This window comes from Pecten maximus, chromosome 4 (genome assembly GCF_902652985.1).
Source record: "Pecten maximus chromosome 4, xPecMax1.1, whole genome shotgun sequence".
NCBI lineage: Eukaryota > Metazoa > Mollusca > Bivalvia > Pectinida > Pectinidae > Pecten > Pecten maximus.
Window position 1 is genome coordinate 4,319,137 of NC_047018.1, and position 19,141 is coordinate 4,338,277.

General features: G+C 37.0%; 1 protein-coding gene across 1 annotated transcript; it reads left to right on the forward strand.

Annotated features, from left to right (window-relative positions):
• Positions 1-5,505: 5,505 nt before the first annotated feature.
• LOC117325021 (growth/differentiation factor 8-like) lies at positions 5,506-17,721 on the forward strand. The gene is made up of 3 exons (XM_033880916.1): positions 5,506-6,283; positions 13,743-14,300; positions 14,601-17,721. The coding sequence occupies exons 1-3, from the start codon at positions 5,545-5,547 to the stop codon at positions 14,801-14,803; spliced, it is 1,500 nt and encodes a 499-aa protein (XP_033736807.1). The 5' UTR covers positions 5,506-5,544; the 3' UTR covers positions 14,804-17,721.
• The last annotated feature ends 1,420 nt before the right edge of the window (positions 17,722-19,141 follow it).

Genomic DNA, 19,141 nt, shown 5'->3' on the forward strand with positions numbered 1-19,141 from the left:
GGTGTTTGACATATATTACTGTATGTTTCCGACAAAGCGTAGAGAGCACAATAACAATAATGATTTATTTAGTCATTATTGAATTAAGAATATCAATTCTGTGCTGGGAAGGAACCCACATTTATTAGATATAGTTTTCAACTTTTTTGTTATTGTATTATTACAATTCTGTTAATCTACCTGAACTAGATACCGTACTACATGATATTAGACTGATGCAAGACCTACCCTTTTCCACGCGTCTACGGTCTGTTTGGCGCGTGACACGTACTACCAGACAGTTTACGTCCTTGGGTCACGAAGTACATCTAGTTCATGGTGCTTTCTTAATTTGCCAAAAATCGTAAAAATGCAGCGAATGTTTTTTTCTTAGTCGTTAACGCAGAGTAAAGATATTCTCTTTTTAACATGATCAACGTTTGTGTGAAAAGACAGTTACAACGCCGTAGCATTGTTATTTCGATGAAGGTAATGATAGTTACATTGTCATCTGAAATCAGGCCATTTTGCATAAGATCATTTTTTTGAGAATTTGACTGAGAATTGTACAAAAGTCACAAGATATCGACACCTTTGTAAATTGAGAGTTTAACACAGAAGAGCCAGAAATGAATTTAACTATATCATACAGTTGTTTTGTCTTTCTAAGAATCGTCAGTGATTCTAAGAACCTATAAAAATGTGATATATTTTATTCTGGCGTTACAGATCCATACATTTCAGTTTAGAGCTATTTCATGTCGTATACAAAGCAACAAAATAAATACGGTAAAAGATTTGATCAACAAATATGTACCATTATTAAATCGAACATGATGTACTACAAGTAAATTTAATGGGAGAGTGTCTGGATATCATACCGAGGACCAATACATTTGTATGTTAATTACAGGAGTGTAGACACTATAACATTTCAATGGAGGCTCTAGCAAAGCATGAACATAAAAAAAAAACCTCACTAATTATATTCAAATTGAATAACAACCAGTCACGTTTGGTTACAACAAATGCTAACTAATATTGACCAACGATAATATACGACCCCGTATCATATTGACTATACCCTAAATCTAACTGTAATATACTCTATTTGACTACCCTAAATCTAACTACCGGTATACCCTATTTGATTACCCTAAATCTAACTATAATGTACCCTATTTGACTACCCTAAATCTAACTATAATGTACCCTATTTGACTACCCTAAATCTAACTATAATGTACCCTATTTGACTACCCTAAATCTAACTATAATATACCCTATTTGACTACCCTAAATCTAACTATGATGTACCCTTTTTGACTACCCTAAATCTAACTATAATATACCCTATTTGACTACCCTAAATCTAACTATAATGTACCCTATTTGACTACCCTAAATCTAACTATGATGTACCCTATTTGACTACCCTAAATCTAACTATGATGTACCCTATTTGACTACCCTAAATCTTACTATAATGTACCCTATTTGACTACCCTAAATCTAACTATAATATACCCTATTTGACTACCCTAAATCTAACTATAATGTACCCTATTTGACTACCCTAAATCTAACTATAATGTACCCTATTTGACTACCCTAAATCTAACTATAATGTACCCTATTTGACTACCCTAAATCTAACTATAATGTACCCTATTTGACTACCCTCAATCTAACTATAATGTACCCTATTTGACTACCCTAAATCTAACTATAATGTACCCTATTTGACTACCCTAAATCTAACTATAATGTACCCTAAATCTAACTATAATGTACCCTATTTGACTACCCTAAATCTAACTATAATGTACCCTATTTGACTACCCTAAATCTAACTATAATGTACCCTATTTGACTACCCTCAATCTAACTATAATGTACCCTATTTGACTACCCTCAATCTAACTATAATGTACCCTATTTGACTACCCTCAATCTAACTATAATGTACCCTATTTGACTACCCTAAATCTAACTAAAATATACCCTAAATCTAACTAATGTACCCTATTTGACTACCCTAAATCTAACTATAATGTACCCTATTTGACTACCCTCAATCTAACTATAATGTACCCTATCTAACTACCCTAAATCTAACTATAATGTACCCTAAATCTAACTAATGTACCCTATTGGACTACCCTAAATCTAACTATAATGTACCCTATTTGACTACCCTAAATCTAACTATAATGTACCCTATTTGACTACCCTAAATCTAACTAATGTACCCTATTTGACTACCCTAAATCTAACTATAATGTACCCTATTTGACTACCCTCAATCTAACTATAATGTACCCTAAATCTAACTAATGTACCCTATTTGACTACCCTAAATCTAACTATAATGTACCCTATTTGACTACCCTAAATCTAACTAATGTACCCTATTTGACTACCCTAAATCTAACTATAATGTACCCTATTGACTACCCTAAATCTAACTATAATGTACCCTATTTGACTACCCTAAATCTAACTATAATGTACCCTATTTGACTACCCTAAATCTAACTATAATGTACCCTATTTGACTACCCTAAATCTAACTATAATGTACCCTATTTGACTACCCTAAATCTAACTATAATGTACCCTATTTGACTACCCTAAATCTAACTATAATGTACCCTATTTGACTACCCTAAATCTAACTATAATGTACCCTATTTGACTACCCTAAATCTAACTATAATGTACCCTATTTGACTACCCTAAATCTAACTATAATGTACCCTATTTGACTACCCTAAATCTAACTATAATGTACCCTATTTGACTACCCTAAATCTAACTATAATGTACCCTATTTGACTACCCTAATCTAACTATAATATACCCTATTTGACTACCCTAAATCTAACTATAATGTACCCTATTTGACTACCCTAAATCTAACTATAATGTACCCTATTTGACTACCCTAAATCTAACTATAATATACCTATTTGACTACCCTAAATCTAACTATAATGTACCCTATTTGACTACCCTAAATCTAACTAATGTACCCTATTTGACTACCCTAAATCTAACTATAATGTACCCTATTTGACTACCCTTAATCTAACTATAATATACCCTATTTGACTACCCTAAATCTAACTATAATGTACCCTATCTAACTACCCTAAATCTAACTATAATATACCCTATTTGACTACCCTAAATCTAACTATAATGTACCCTATTTGACTACTCTAAATCTAACTATAATGTACCCTATCTAACTACCCTAAATCTAACTATAATGTACCCTATTTGACTACCCTAAATCTAACTATAATGTACCCTATTTGACTACCCTAAATCTAACTAAAATGTACCCTATTTGACTACCCTAAATCTAACTATAATGTAACCTATCTAACTACCCTAAATCTAACTATAATGTACCCTATTTGACTACCCTAAATCTAACTATAATGTACCCTATTTGACTACCCTAAATCTAACTATAATATACCCTATTTGACTACCCTAAATCTAACTATAATGTACCCTATTTGACTACCCTAAATCTAACTATAATGTACCCTAAATCTAACTATAATGTACCCTAAATCTAACTATAATGTACCCTAAATCTAACTATAATGTACCCTAAATCTAACTATAATGTACCCTATTTGACTACCCTAAATCTAACTATAATGTACCCTATTTGACTACCCTCAATCTAACTATAATGTACCCTATTTGACTACCCTAAATCTAACTATAATGTACCCTATTTGACTACCCTCAATCTAACTATAATGTACCCTATTTGACTACCCTAAATCTAACTATAATGTACCCTATTTGACTACCCTAAATCTAACTATAATATACCCTATTTGACTACCCTAAATCTAACTATAATATACCCTATTTGACTACCCTAAATCTAACTAATGTACCCTATTTGACTACCCTAAATCTAACTATAATGTACCCTATTTGACTACTCTAAATCTAACTATAATGTACCCTATCTAACTACCCTAAATCTAACTATAATGTACCCTATTTGACTACCCTAAATCTAACTAAAATATACCCTATTTGACTACCCTAAATCTAACTATAATGTACCCTAAATCTAACTATAATATACCCTATTTGACTACCCTAAATCTAACTATAATGTACCCTATTTGACTACCCTAAATCTAACTATAATATACCCTATTTGACTACCCTAAATCTAACTATAATGTACCCTAAATCTAACTATAATATACCCTATCTAACTACCCTAAATCTAACTATAATGTACCCTATTTGACTACCCTAAATCTAACTATAATGTACCCTATTTGACTACCCTAAATCTAACTATAATATACCCTATTTGACTACCCTCAATCTAACTATAATGTACCCTATTTGACTACCCTAAATCTAACTATAATGTACCCTATTTGACTACCCTCTAACACAATCCGATCATTTCCGAACGACGAACCAAACCAATACCAACATACATGTATTGCTACTTATTCGATTTTACGTTTTATAGTATTTTGCTGTCATTAATCTAATACCTGCAATGTAATTGTAACTGGCACAATTATGCAATTTTTGTTATAATTAATATATCTAATTTGAAAATACACCGTAAAAATGTACAACGGAACTAAACACGTGTTGTAGATATAAGAATTGTTCTTCTTTATTACAAAACTTATTGAAAAAGTACAAATTTGAAGACTTTCTATTTCCACAACTAAATTGGATGTTACGCTTGGGTTTGGATATAATTCTCCTTCCGACGAGGAAGTAACATTGTGAGACGAAATGGGGATATGAGGGAGAGTAGCAGAAACTATCGCTAACGACATCCACGAGTGCTATGTACATGCAGACGTCTGAATGAGAAACACATATGTCAAAGATTATATCTATAATAATCCCATCCTTGAGAGTGCTGTACTACACAGAGCCGTTCAAGGTTACGCGGCTTTCCTTTCCTGTATATAGCGGGTTCTCGGTCTAGCTTGATTCAATATAAACGTTCTTCAGTTTGTTGACCGAATTTCCCCCCGTCAAAAACACGCGTGGGGAGTTTAATCAGATGATTATTTACAGATGAAAAAAATATGGATTAACCTTTCAAGAAGTACATTGCGTTTTATGCGGACAGTACTCAGTTGTAAATTCTCTTTAACAGTCGTGTAGAGTTATGGGGAAATTAACGCTACAAATAAAACCGGATTTTATCAGCAAAATTAACCAGTCCGATATGTATCTAAATCTTTAAAGAAAAACCCGAAAACTTTTCATGTTTTTTTTGTAAGCCGGTCAAAACATTTTCAAAGTGTTATAATGGATATTTACAGTAGATCACAACCATGTACATTCCTTTTTATTGTAAAATACTTTAAAAACAGTAAATCAACTAACGCATCAATCTTAAACCAGAATCATAAGTCTTTTTTTTTAGTTTGTAGATACCCTTTGATGGTCCTCTGGGATTTCGGATTAATTCTAACCGTTTCGATTGGACAACTTACCACACACCCCTATTCGTTGGTATAATGATCCAACAGGCAGCACATGTTGAGCCATACTCCGTCGGGGAACCGCTTTGGTCGGTCAGATAATTTACGTGTTCATTCGGTGACCATGGGGCACGCTATTTTATTGACGATACTTTTGCATTTCGTTGTCCTCGCCGACTTCGTAAACTCGTCTCCCAGAAGATCAGTCGAAAAAGGACAAGCTGAGGCTAGATTGAGTGGTTCTGGTCCTCAACACGACTCGAGCCAAGACCAGGTTACCGAGGAAATGGATAGTATCAAACATATTACTGGTTCTCTACGGACAAAATCATACTTGGATGAAAAAAGAACTTTAAATGTGGATAATACTACAGATTCAACAAAAAGTACTAGTGTTAACAAAACAGAAGATTACACACCAATTGTGACTTTAATTGATTTAGACGTGAACAACGACACCAATCTCAACTCAACAGAATCGGAATTGGCATATAATGATTCTATTGGAAAACGAACAAAACCAGGTGTTATCGTACCTGCTCATACGAATCCCCTAACTGCGGCGGACTTGATGAAACTCCAAGAACAGGAGCACATCGAGAATATAAAGCGCCGCGTTCTGGAAAAACTACGACTTGACGCCCCTCCTAAACTTCACGGTCCACGACCCGCGTTGCCCTTCAAATACCTACACCACCAGTACATGAGTGATGGATTGGACACGAGAAGGAGGCAACGGACACACCCGAACTTTTACTCCCGGAAAAAACAAGTTCTCGTTATGGGGTCGGACGGTAGGTGGAAATTGATTAACGTTGATAGCAGATATATAAGGTTCAAGTTCAAGTTCTTTATTGCTTTAAGCCTTTTGGCTCATCCGTAGACATGTGAATATACATATTATAACAAAATTATTGATCACTTTCGCACCACACCCACACCGACAAATGAACGTGATATATAACGTTTAGTGTAGAGAATGACCATAACATTATTATTATAGTAAATTAAAATACACATTATACATTAACAATTGCTGGCATATTGTAAAATTCACAGATTGTAAATACCAAGTAGACATCATGTAGGCATATTAATTATATCTTCATCCAATACACGCACATGTATGCCTGTTCACTCATGTATATTTACATTTACACTGCAGCCCCACTATATAACCTTACCAAGCTCACTTGAAGGTTACGAGTCCATAACTTCCAAATCTTTATTATGACGTCATTATTATAGTGACGTCATAATTGTAACGTCGGCGATAACGAAAGATGGCTGTTGAAAAGGCTGTTCCGTCTTTGACGATAATAATTTGTTCATTCATCGTAGAAGCAAAATTCCTGGATATAGTCTTTAAAAGTCGTTGTCAAATGTAAATATAAGCATTGAACTGCTTTCATTTGGAAGTTATGGGCCGATGAATGCCAACTGGACAAAGGCAAATTCAACATGAAGCGCTAGCGCGCTTCATTAAATTTGCCTTTGTCCAGTTGGCATTCATCGGCCCATAACTTCCAACTGAAAGTAGTTCAATGCTTAAAAGGTATTTTTGTTAGATATATTTCATATGTTATATTCTCTTCAGGCTATGCTCCATGTTGATACTTAATCACGTCAGTGGCCAATTCCGAGTCCTTGACCTTGTATTTTGTGGTTTATTCTTGTCTGAGTAGAATTAGTGTTAAGCTCAACAGAGATTTAAACTAAACACTTTATAAACAGATTATCAAAGATTAATCCGTCTAAATTCGCAAATGTTGTCCTTAAACTGTGACTTAATATTTCGTAATGCGCGACATAAACATGTTTCTGTGATAAAAAACTGTGCCACTGTAGCACTATATATTTGAATTCTTGAGTTTATCAACAATGAAAGCATATATAAGTATTATTAATTACAGTCAAGACTGCTCCTGATCATCAAATCTACCTCACTTCGAAAGTAAGGCTTCTCTTATATAAAATAGTATTATCAGAATTATAGAATATGTGGAACCCAAGTACAATACCCATTGTGAACATGCACTATGATTTTGACACCTATTGTTGCGTGACGTTGGGAGTGCTTGCCATGTGTGTCTCCACGCCGAATGCACGCGTTGTCCATGAACAAGTATCACGATTTGTTGAAGTAAGTTTAAACATTGGCACTATTCAAAATTTGTAACGGGAATATAAATAGTACGTCAATATTTCCAAAAAAGAAAAAAAAAAAACCGCATTTGACGAAATTGTAGTTCCAAAGGTTCTCTCAACGCACAAAAGACAGAACTGTGTTAGCCTGAGTCTACTTGAAGACATCATAGCAACGACTCTGAGCGTTGGACTTTGGATTCAGATATCAGGGGATAGGTTGTATTACACGGACTCGATTATCACGAAACAGAGAAACATTTTAACATAACCAATACCACGACCAGGTGTTTAATTAGTTTCAAACAGACGTCCTTAAAAATTCAGGCTTTTAAAACAAAGAAAATTATGCAAAGTCATATGGGTAAGTGCTTCTATCAGAAGTTTTATAACTAATTAATTGACTATTTAAACCAACTTACAAATACCTATATTTGCTGCAAAGTTGTGCTTACCTTAACAATAATCGATAATAACACCAATCTGCGTAGAATAATTCCAACTATCATTTATTATCAATATGACGCTTATTCATGACAACATATTTCAATTGATATTTTTTGACAAAACAATAACAAAATGTTATGCACCGTCTTTCGTTAACGAATAAATTGTATCACTTGTCTCGCAAATCTTCTATTCAGGTTTCTAGATTTTGTTTAAACTTTTAAACAGGCAACGTATTTCGGTATCAGGTCTGTAGGTTCTTCACATTTCAGAATATTAACACATCGCGATACAAACAACTGGAATCATGTAACGCCTAGAACCCCCTTAACACGTCAAACGAGTTTATATGTGTATCATGTATACCAAAATATAGCTTCCGTACAAGAATGCTTACATTAACAGAAAATAATTATATTACTGCTAAACATATTGAAGACTAGTTTGACAATGATTTTATTTCACATAAAGATATGACATGGTAGATTTCTACAAAGTACTTCATCTCTTTTCTTAGTAAGAAGAAAATATTCTCTTTATTGAAAGTAAACTTAGACTAACATATATACACTAGAGTGTTGTCACGTTTTCCTAGACTGAAATGCCGATATGAACAAATTCTAATCAAGCAGAATTGGATATCATAACGATACTTATAAGAGCCGTTATTAAATTACTGTGTTTTCACTAGTTATACCCTTCAAACATATTCAGTCTTTTTTTTTAATTGAATGAGACTATATGTTCATTATGCGTGAAATCAACATCAGAAGCAGACTTATAATTGGCTTTGTCTGTATTGTTAATCGGCAAGCAAAGCTCTGACAGTGACGGAATGTTTAAGGGTCAATATCTAGTATAACATAAACACAGATTACATAACATTCAACATGTATAGCAGTATGTTTGTGACTAATTGTTTAGCACGTCTAGTCTCGGTATTTCTGAGGTCGAGGTTAAACCAATATTGCTCACCGGTTCTGACCAGATAGGTCTGTTTCATGAAAACTGCCTGGCGTCGAAAGGACTGGGTATTGAACTAGTTTGAAATGCCAATTACAGGCACAGTTCATAGGGATCAGATATTGTTAAAAAAATGACCAGTACAAGTACTACTTTTTACATATCAATCAGTCTAGGGCGTTTTGTGTTCGAGGCTCGATTAAAATTGTGGTGCACTAAGACACTGTCAATGAATTCTTAATACAAATTGTATTTTATTACGTTTGCAATGATCTCCTTATACGTCCTTATACGTCTCTGGTTCCATGGTGGTCGTGGTTCCAAGGGGCACGCGATAGGTTGTCATGGTGTTAATGTGGCCACGCGACAGGGTGTCATGGTGTTACTGTGGCCATGCGATTGGATTTCATGGTGTTAATGTGGCCACGCGATAGGGTGTCATGGTGTTACTGTGGCCATGCGATTGGATTTCATGGTGTTAATGTGGCCACGCGATAGGGTGTCATGGTGTTACTGTGGCCACGCGATTGGATTTCATGGTGTTACTGTGGCCACGCGATAGGGTGTCATGGTGTTACTGTGGCCACGCGATAGGATGTCATGGTGTTACTGTGACCCTGCGATAGGTTGTCATGGTGTTACTGTGGCCACGCGATAGGTTGTCATGGTGTTACTGTGGCCACGCGATAGGGTGACATGGTGTTACTGTGGCCACACGATAGGGTGTCATGGTGTTACTGTGGCCCTGCGATAGGTTGTCATGGTGTTACTGTGGCCACGCGATAGGTTGTCAGATTGGTTGTCATGGTGTTACTGTGGCAATGCGATAGGGTGTCATGGTGTTTCCAAATAGACACGCGATAGGTCGTCATGGTGTTACCGTGGTCACGTGATAGGTTGTGATAGTGTTACTGTGGCCACGCGATAGGTTGTCATGGTGTTACTGTGGCCACGCGATAGGGTGTCATTGTGTTACTGTGGCCACGCGATAGGGTGTCATGGTGTTTTCATGAAGACACGCGATAGGTCGTCATGGTGTTACTGTGGCCACACGATAGGTTGTCATGATGCTACCGTGGCCACGCGATAGGGTGTCATGGTGTTACTGTGGCCACGCGATAAGGTGTCATGGTGTTACTGTGGCCACGCGATAGGGTGTCATGGTGTTTTCATAAAAGACACGCGATAGGTCGTCATGGTGTTACTGTGGCCATGTGATAGGTTGCCATGGTGTTACTATGGCCACGTGATAGGGTGTCGTGGTGTTACTGTGGCCATGCGATAGGTTGTCATGGTGTTACTGTGGCCACGCGATATGATGTCATAGTGCTACTGTGGCCACGCGATAGGGTGTCATGGTGTTACTGTGGCCACGCGATATGGTGTAACGGTGGACACGTGATAGGATGTCATGGTGTTACGGTGGCCACGCGATAGGATGTCATGGTGTTACTGTGGCCACGCGATAGGATGTCATGGTGTTACGGTGGCCACGCGATAGGTTGTGATAGTGTTACTGTGGCCACGCGATATGGTGTCAAGGTGTTACTGTGGGCACGCGATAGGGTGTCATGGTGTTACTGTGGCCACGCGATAGGTTGCTTTGGTGTTTCCATGTAGACAAGTGACAGGTTGTCGTGGTGTAACTGGTGGACACGTGATATGTTGTCATGGGGGTTCTATGTGGACTCGTGACAGATTATCATGGTATTACTGGTGGACAGTTGACATGTCATTGTGTTTCCTTGTGGACACGTGACAGGTTGCCATGATGTTACTGTGGACACGCGATAGGTTGTCATGATGTCTCCATGTAGACAAGTGACAGGTTGTCGTGGTGTAACTGGTGGACACGTGATATGTTGTCATGGGGGTTCTATGTGGACTCGTGACAGATTATCATGGTGTTACTGGTGGACAGTTGACATGTCATTGTGTTTCCTTGTGGACACGTGACAGGTTGCCATGATGTTACTGTGGACACGCGATAGGTTGTCATGATGTCTCCTTGTGGACACGTGACAGGTTGTCATGGTGTTTCCTACGTAACAGATTGTCATTGTGTTTCCTTGTAGACACGTGACAGGTTGTCATGGTGTTTCCTTGTAGACACGTGACAGGTTGTCATAGTATTTTTTTGGAGGTACGAGACACTATCGCCTATCTCTACAGAAACACCAGTACGTGTATGTGCTCCATGGTCAGTCGAATGTGATATTATAATTGTGAAGGAGAAATACATCTAAATCTATTAGCATGTCGCTGTTTGTTAGGCCAATCTATATTCCAAATCTAGATTACCACGGAGGTACACTGTACTCTAAAAGGCATGGCTGATTATATGTGTCTTGACGAAAAGGACTTTGTACCCTACGTATTATCCTGATGTCAATGCGTCCAGTATGAAATGTGATATGGCAAAACAGGCAGCACTTATCGTTTGTGTGATTACCATCACTTGTCGACATGTTTTATTACTGAACATCTGTGTGAAAAATGACAGCACATGCCATACCCTTGTCGATCCACTGTTTTCAAGGCTAAATAAGATATCATTATGACGAAGGGTTGGGTATTTTGAACATGCTTTATGTTAAATCCGCTGGTGTGTCGTCACATGAAACATGTTTGTGAATGCTTCAGCCAGCTGGAAACAATTAGAAACGAACTAAGTCTCTCCCATTTATATCAGAAACGCTGTGTGCTGATATCCAAAACCTATCTTCGGAATGACATACGCGTCAAAGTTCTAGTTTTTGTATAAAAGGTCATCGAGCCTAGAGGTCATTGGCAAATGTTGATTGCCATGACGTGTCTATTCTGAAAAACAAGTATTATGATAAAGCTACTACTACAGTGCTAAGATACGTCGCTTCATAGAACAAAAGTGTCAGGTCAACTTAATGTGTTATTTTACTGAAGAAGTAAACGTTCAGATTTAAATAAATAACTAAATAAAGTATTTTTTTTTTAAATAAATAACTAAATGGAATAGAAATCCAAGGCATTAATCATAAATGTAGAAGTATTTTGTAAAAATTTAAATAAATGACTAATGGAATAGAAAATCCAAGGCGTTGATAATTGATGTAGAAGTATGTTTTAAAGATTTAAATAAATAACTAAATGGAATAGAAATCCAAGGCGTTGATAATTGATGTAGAAGTATGTTTTAAAGATTTAAATAAATAACTAAATGGAATAGAAATCCAAGGCGTTGATCATTAATGTAGAAGTATTTTTTTAAGGATTTAAATAAATAACTAAATGGAATAGAAATCCAAGGCGTTGATGATAGCCCATGGATAAAGTTATCGGAATGACATCACTGAAGGATTTCTAGGAAATAAGTAAATTATTAAAAAAAACCACCACAATAAATTGGGTAAAAGTAGATGGCGAGCTAAAAATGGAGGTTAAATTGCAATAAATGACATTGATAATAAAATATTACATTTAGGTGCTATATGGACAATAGCTATCATTCCAATGGGCTATATGTTACTGGTCATGTTTTCACATTGCCGCTTTAGTCAGGCTAACTGAAACTGAATACAGTGTGTTAGTTTTCATATACAAATGTACCACCAAATGGCATGTGATATATTGACAATCAAACAGAAAGACATCTCCGAGGTCGTTTGAACTTGAATTAAGTAAATTTAACGGTCATTCCAATTATCAAACATAAAGAAACAATATGTTTTTTTCAATATTTGAAATCGAATTGACGTGATGTAATAAGAAACATAAAAAAAAAAAATAAAAAAAAAAAAAATAAAAAATAAAAGAATTAAAAAAAATATTGTAAACACTATTCAACTAAATGTTCTTTCTGGCTGCTTTAAAAGTTCGAAAGTCTCCTTGATACAAATTTTATATTATCCAGGTTGTAAGACCTCGTATACTAAATAATATTTTATACTCGTAATTCCGAAATGAAAATTAATTTAAGTGGCATTTGTACGCTTTAAGGATTTATAAACCGACTTTTATACATGGACTTTGTCTATTATGATTTCAGCAATAAGTAAAATAAAGTAATATTTAGATATCAAAAAAGAACGTTAAATTATATTTGGTATTTTATAATACAGAGTAAATCGACTGTGTAGAAGAACAATTTGAAAATTGACTCCAAAGATGACTAAATCTTTGCGGCTGATTGCACAATTAGAGCGAGATTCGTAATTTCTAAGTTAAAATACATCTAAAATAACCTATGGTCTTGTATCCATATACATCACCTCCGTGAGGAATTTCAGATAATATAAAGCTGCCAAAAAGCACAAAAGGAGCTTCAGATTGCACCCTTTTCTGCTCAGGATAAGTAGGACAGTTGTTGCCTATAGTTTGAGTATGTGGCAATTCGGGACTTTGATAGAAAATACATATGTATGTTAAGTATAACTATGTGACTTTACACAAAACAAAATTATTCAAATTGGCATCCTTAAATCTAGCTAGTTCTTTGGTGTTTCATTGTTTACTTTATCATTAACAAACTGGATGGCATTAACAGTCACACTGTTAAGGATTTCTCGGTGTAAACAACCCACTGCCCGTGTTTCTGATTTTCCAAGAATGGTCTACATGTATATTACTTCAATGGTTCCTCTACTTGCCAAATAACATTAGTAAGTCACAGACGTAGTTACTTAGTAAGACGATTTCACAACTAAATGCTTTTCGTTTCAGTAACGTCCGAATGCATGAACAAGAAAGGCACAGGATGTTATCACTTTGACGTGGAGGGAAAGGTGAATCCCAAGGACGTATTTTCAGCCGAGATTTGGATCTACAAGCTTTTCCATCATCAGGACCCCCATATCCAAACATTTATCATGTCAGAACTGAAACAGGACCAAAAGGGCAGGCGCCGCCCCAAAAACATGGTCAACAGACTTGAGACACGTATCAAATACGGCTGGCTGAAGATAGGGGTGAAAAAGTCGGTCATACGCTGGCTTCAGAAGCCACGTCAAAATGATGGCATCTCCATTCTTTGTAGAAGCTGTATACGAAAAAATCCAAGGACAATATATAGTTTTAAAAATGACACGAGGCCCTTCTTGGTGATAACAACTAAGAAAGGAAACCATTTCCGGCATGGACGAAGCACACCAAGAGAGTGTACAGAGAGTTCCACGGAGTGCTGTATGAAGCCCCTCACCATCAACTTCCAAGATATCGGCTGGGACAGCATTGTAAGCCCGGTTTCGTTCCAGGCCAACTACTGTTACGGCTCATGCGAAGGTAATACCACAACGAGTATTAATGTGGGAATTGTAACGCTATTACAAAAATGTAATTTGGAAACAATAACACTACACTCCCAAAGAGTGTAAGGACTGGCTGACATTATAATTTTCTATGCTAAATGTTTAAATTAAAGGTTAACACAGGCGTTTCGGTGTTCGAATTCTAATTGATCTTGAAAGAAAGTATTCTTCTCTTTAATGCGATGATAGCGGTAATAGTTCGTGTCTGCAGTATTTATGATAGTAATTTTTTACATGACCAAAAATAACAAATGTTGCATATTATAAATTGCAGCTCAACATCAAGCCCACTACAACCACACCCAGATGATACAGGATCATCGGTGGAACCAGAACGAATGGAATATGATGAGGCAGCTGACCCCATGCTGTGCCCCGATCTCATATAGCTCGCTGTCCATCATGTATGTCGACAACAATGACTTACAGGTTCACTTCGTCCCCAATCTGGTGGCCACAGCATGTGGCTGTGTGTAAATGACATCAATGAGTGGTGGACATGGTGTTTTGTTAAATTTAGTCGTCCCATCATGTAGTGGCCTCGGTATGTAGTGGCCCTCGTGTGGCGGTGTGTCCTGTACAGAGTGTGTTGCTGAATGTAGTAGCCTAAGTGTGGCGGTGTGCCGTGTACATCGTATGTTGCTGAATGTATTGGTTTCGGTGTGACTGTGTAAACTGGACATGCTTAGTTCCTGTATGTAGTGGCCCCAGTGTAGATGTGTGTCCTGTACACGGTGTGTTGTTGTATGTAGTGGCCCCAGTGTAGATGTGTGTCCTGTACACGGTGTGTTGTATGTAGTGGCCCCAGTGTAGATGTGTGTCCTGTACACGGTGTGTTGTTGTATGTAGTGGCCCCAGTGTAGATGTGTGTCCTGTACACGGTGTGTTGCTGTATGTAGTGGCCCCAGTGTAGATGTGTGTCCTGTACACGGTGTGTTGCTGTATGTAGTGGCCCCAGTGTAGATGTGTGTCCTGTACACGGTGTGTTGTTGTATGTAGTGGCCCCAGTGTAGATGTGTGTCCTGTACACGGTGTGTTGTTGTATGTAGTGGCCCCAGTGTAGATGTGTGTCCTGTACACGGTGTGTTGCTGTATGTAGTGGCCCCAGTGTAGATGTGTGTCCTGTATACGGTATGTTGCTGAATATGGTGACTTCAAAGTGTTTGTGTGTCTTGTACACGGTGTGTTGCTGTATGTAGCGGCTTGAAAGTGTCTGTGTGTCTTGTACACGGTGTGTTGCTGTATGTAGCGGCTTGAAAGTGGCTGTGTGTCTTGTATACGGTGTGTTGCTGTATGTAGCGGCTTGAAAGTGTTTGTGTGTCTTCTATACAGTGTGTTGCTGAATATAGCGGCTTCAGTGTTGCTGTGTTCTGAGCTTGGTTTTGTTTATGTATGTAGCGGCCTCAGTGTGAATGTTCTAGGCGCGGTTTGTCCCTGTATGCAGTGGGCTCAGTGTGGCTGTGCGTTGTGGACACTGTATATTCCTGTATGTAATGGCCTCAGTGTGGCTGTGAGTTGTGGACCGCCGTTTGTGGCAGTGTTCGTGTCCATGACAGTGTATGTGACTTCGGCGTGTGATTATGTATGACCACTATATGGATGTGTGTAGCGATCTCTGTTTTTAGTAGGTTTTGTGAAGGTGAATGTGATGTTTGAAGACAAAGGTTTATGTGTAAAGGCATATACTTACACTCGTGTCTGTAAGAGACCATTGCATATTTCAGTAAAACGAGTTTTATTATTTTCACCATGAAGATTTTTACGCGGATATACGCGTGACGCCACCGTCGAGGCGGGATTTCCCCACACCCATTTTTATACGGTTACTTGTTGCTATGATAAACAGCTCGATTGGACGTTTGTATTCTTTCGGAGCAATGCTACAACTACATTCCTACAGTGTTTGATATCAATAGGGCAATGAGACTTTACTTTGTATGGTCCGGCGCTGGAGTCCCTGTAAGGATTTCAACAAAGTAGGGTCACTAGCGAGACACTATGCTAGCATTATAAGGTGCGTTTAGATAAATAACCTTGACCCATTTCTGAAAAACCCAAGACCTAAGGTAATATTCTTACTTACATTATACTAAGATTTAAGTTTATTTATTCAATAATTGGTTTTAACCTTTCAAATTACTGTGCCTAAATAGTTCAAAGCATCTAAGCAAATTTTGTATATCAAAGACGACAGGCCATGACCCGAGCATGTTAGATTAATTTGCTCTGCAGCTTTGGGATTAAACATTATTGGCTTTTTCAAAACAATTAAATAACGCACACATTTTGTTAATAGCAAACTTGTAAATAGGGTTGTCGATGTTACAACTATCATTGGTCTGAATTGACCAGGGTTTACTTTATTAAACATTTCAGATCAATAGACATTGTTTAAATATTTCTTATATTGAAGACATAGAATAGAATGTGACACATGAAAAACCCGCGTGAACGATACAGGTCAATTGGGACTCTTGTATAAACGGTTCGTGTAATTGAATCACGCGGGAAAATATTGTAGATAACGTAGGCCACCATATAACTGTTGATTAGGATAAAGATTGACGATTAAATGGCTATTGTATTAATTCATTGATGTTTCAGATGTCAAAAACACATGCACGATATTAGCAGCTTTCAATACGAGTTAGATACAGAAGATACAAAAATGTATTAAACGCCAACATACAGCTGTTTCGTTTTTCTAGGAAATATCAGTGATGCTTAGGACATCAGTTATTGATACAATGTAATTGATTGATAAAAAAGAATGACGTAATTGACGAGTTATTTCACATAAATTTATGTAATACAGTAAACTATTTCGTGAAATAATTACATGTACATGTACATGAACATAACATCGAGATTGGGCACATCTGTGTACATGAAGTTAAAAGTAGACTTGTATTAGTGTAGAGTAAGATATCAATGCATTGTCGTTATATCATATCTGTCAAGGAAAAATGGCGATCTCCAGTTTGTAATCCAGTAACCGACAAAGTTTTAACGATAAAACACACATCTGACAAAATCTCCAGTTTTAGACTAAAATTTTGCAATGGAGATTGAGCAGGACACTTGACAGGTATGAATACATGTTTTGTAACTTACCTTCTTAATTGTAATCAGTCGATTTTGTGACGTCGTATCTAAAATAAAAAGGCGCATTTTTTAAATTTGGTTTTGTTTTATGATGACAATAACGTCGTGTCTGCTTCCATTAGAAATCTTACCTCATTAATTCGTGAAGTTGAAGAAATCTTAATCAAAGATTTCAATATTTACGTTTTTACAAGCACAATCAATGCATACATGTTATCTCTATATGTAGCTTGAATCATATCATGTAACTATCAATGCAATTTGTTCAATAAACCATATCGTGTCTGATAGCTATTTTGTCGGTTTTATAATTCAGAGTCAATATTTAGTTTATTAGAATATGAAAGCTATTTTGTCGGTTTTATAATTCAGAGTCAATATTCAGTTTATTAGTATCTAATAACTATCTTATTGGTTTTGTAATTCAGACTGAACATTGCAGTTTATCTCATCGCATTATATTGTATTTTGAAGTTTAATAGCTATTTTGTTGGCTTGGTAATTCATAGTCAATATTTAGTTTATTAGTGTCTAATAGCTATTTAGTTGGTTTTAGAGTCTTGTCGGGTACATATCACAGTACCTATAGATACTTACCTTGTCGGGGTACATATCACAGTACCTATAGGTACTTACCTTGTCGGGGTAGAGATCACAGTACCTATAGGTACTTACCTTGTCGGGGTAGAGATCACAGTACATATCACAGTACCTATAGGTACTTACCTTGTCGGGGTACATATCACAGTACCTATAGATACTTACCTTGTCGGGGTACATATCACAGTACCTATAGATACTTACCTTGTCGGGGTACATATCACTACCTATAGGTACTTACCTTGTCGGGGTACATATCACAGTACCTATAGGTACTTACCTTGTCGGGGTAGAGATCACAGTACCTATAGATACTTACCTTGTCGGGGTACATATCACAGTACCTATAGATACTTACCTTGTCGGGGTACATATCACAGTACCTATAGGTACTTACCTTGTCGGGGTACATGTCACAGTACTTATAGGTACTTACCTTGTCGGGGTACATATCACAGTACGTATAGGTACTTACCTTGTCGGGGTACATATCACAGTACCTATAGATACTTACCTTGTCGGGGTACATATCACAGTACCTATAGGTACTTACCTTGTCGGGGTACATATCACAGTACCTATAGATACTTACCTTGTCGGGGTACATATCACAGTACCTATAGGTACTTATCTTGTCGGGGTACATATCACAGTACCTATAGGTACTTACCTTGTCGGGGTACATATCACAGTACCTATAGGTACTTACCTTGTCGGGGTACATGTCACAGTACCTATAGGTACTTACCTTGTCGGGGTACATATCACAGTACCTATAGGTACTTATCTTGTCGGGGTACATATCACAGTACCTATAGATACTTACCTTGTCGGGGTACATATCACAGTACCTATAGATACTTACCTTGTCGGGGTACATGTCACAGTACCTATAGGTACTTACCTTGTCGGGATACATATCACAGTACCTATAGGTACTTACCTTGTCGGGGTACATATCACAGTACGTATAGGTACTTACCTTGTCGGGGTACATGTCACAGTACCTATAGGTACTTACCTTGTCGGGGTACATATCACAGTACCTATAGATACTTACCTTGTCGGGTACATATCACAGTACCTATAGATACTTACCTTGTCGGGGTA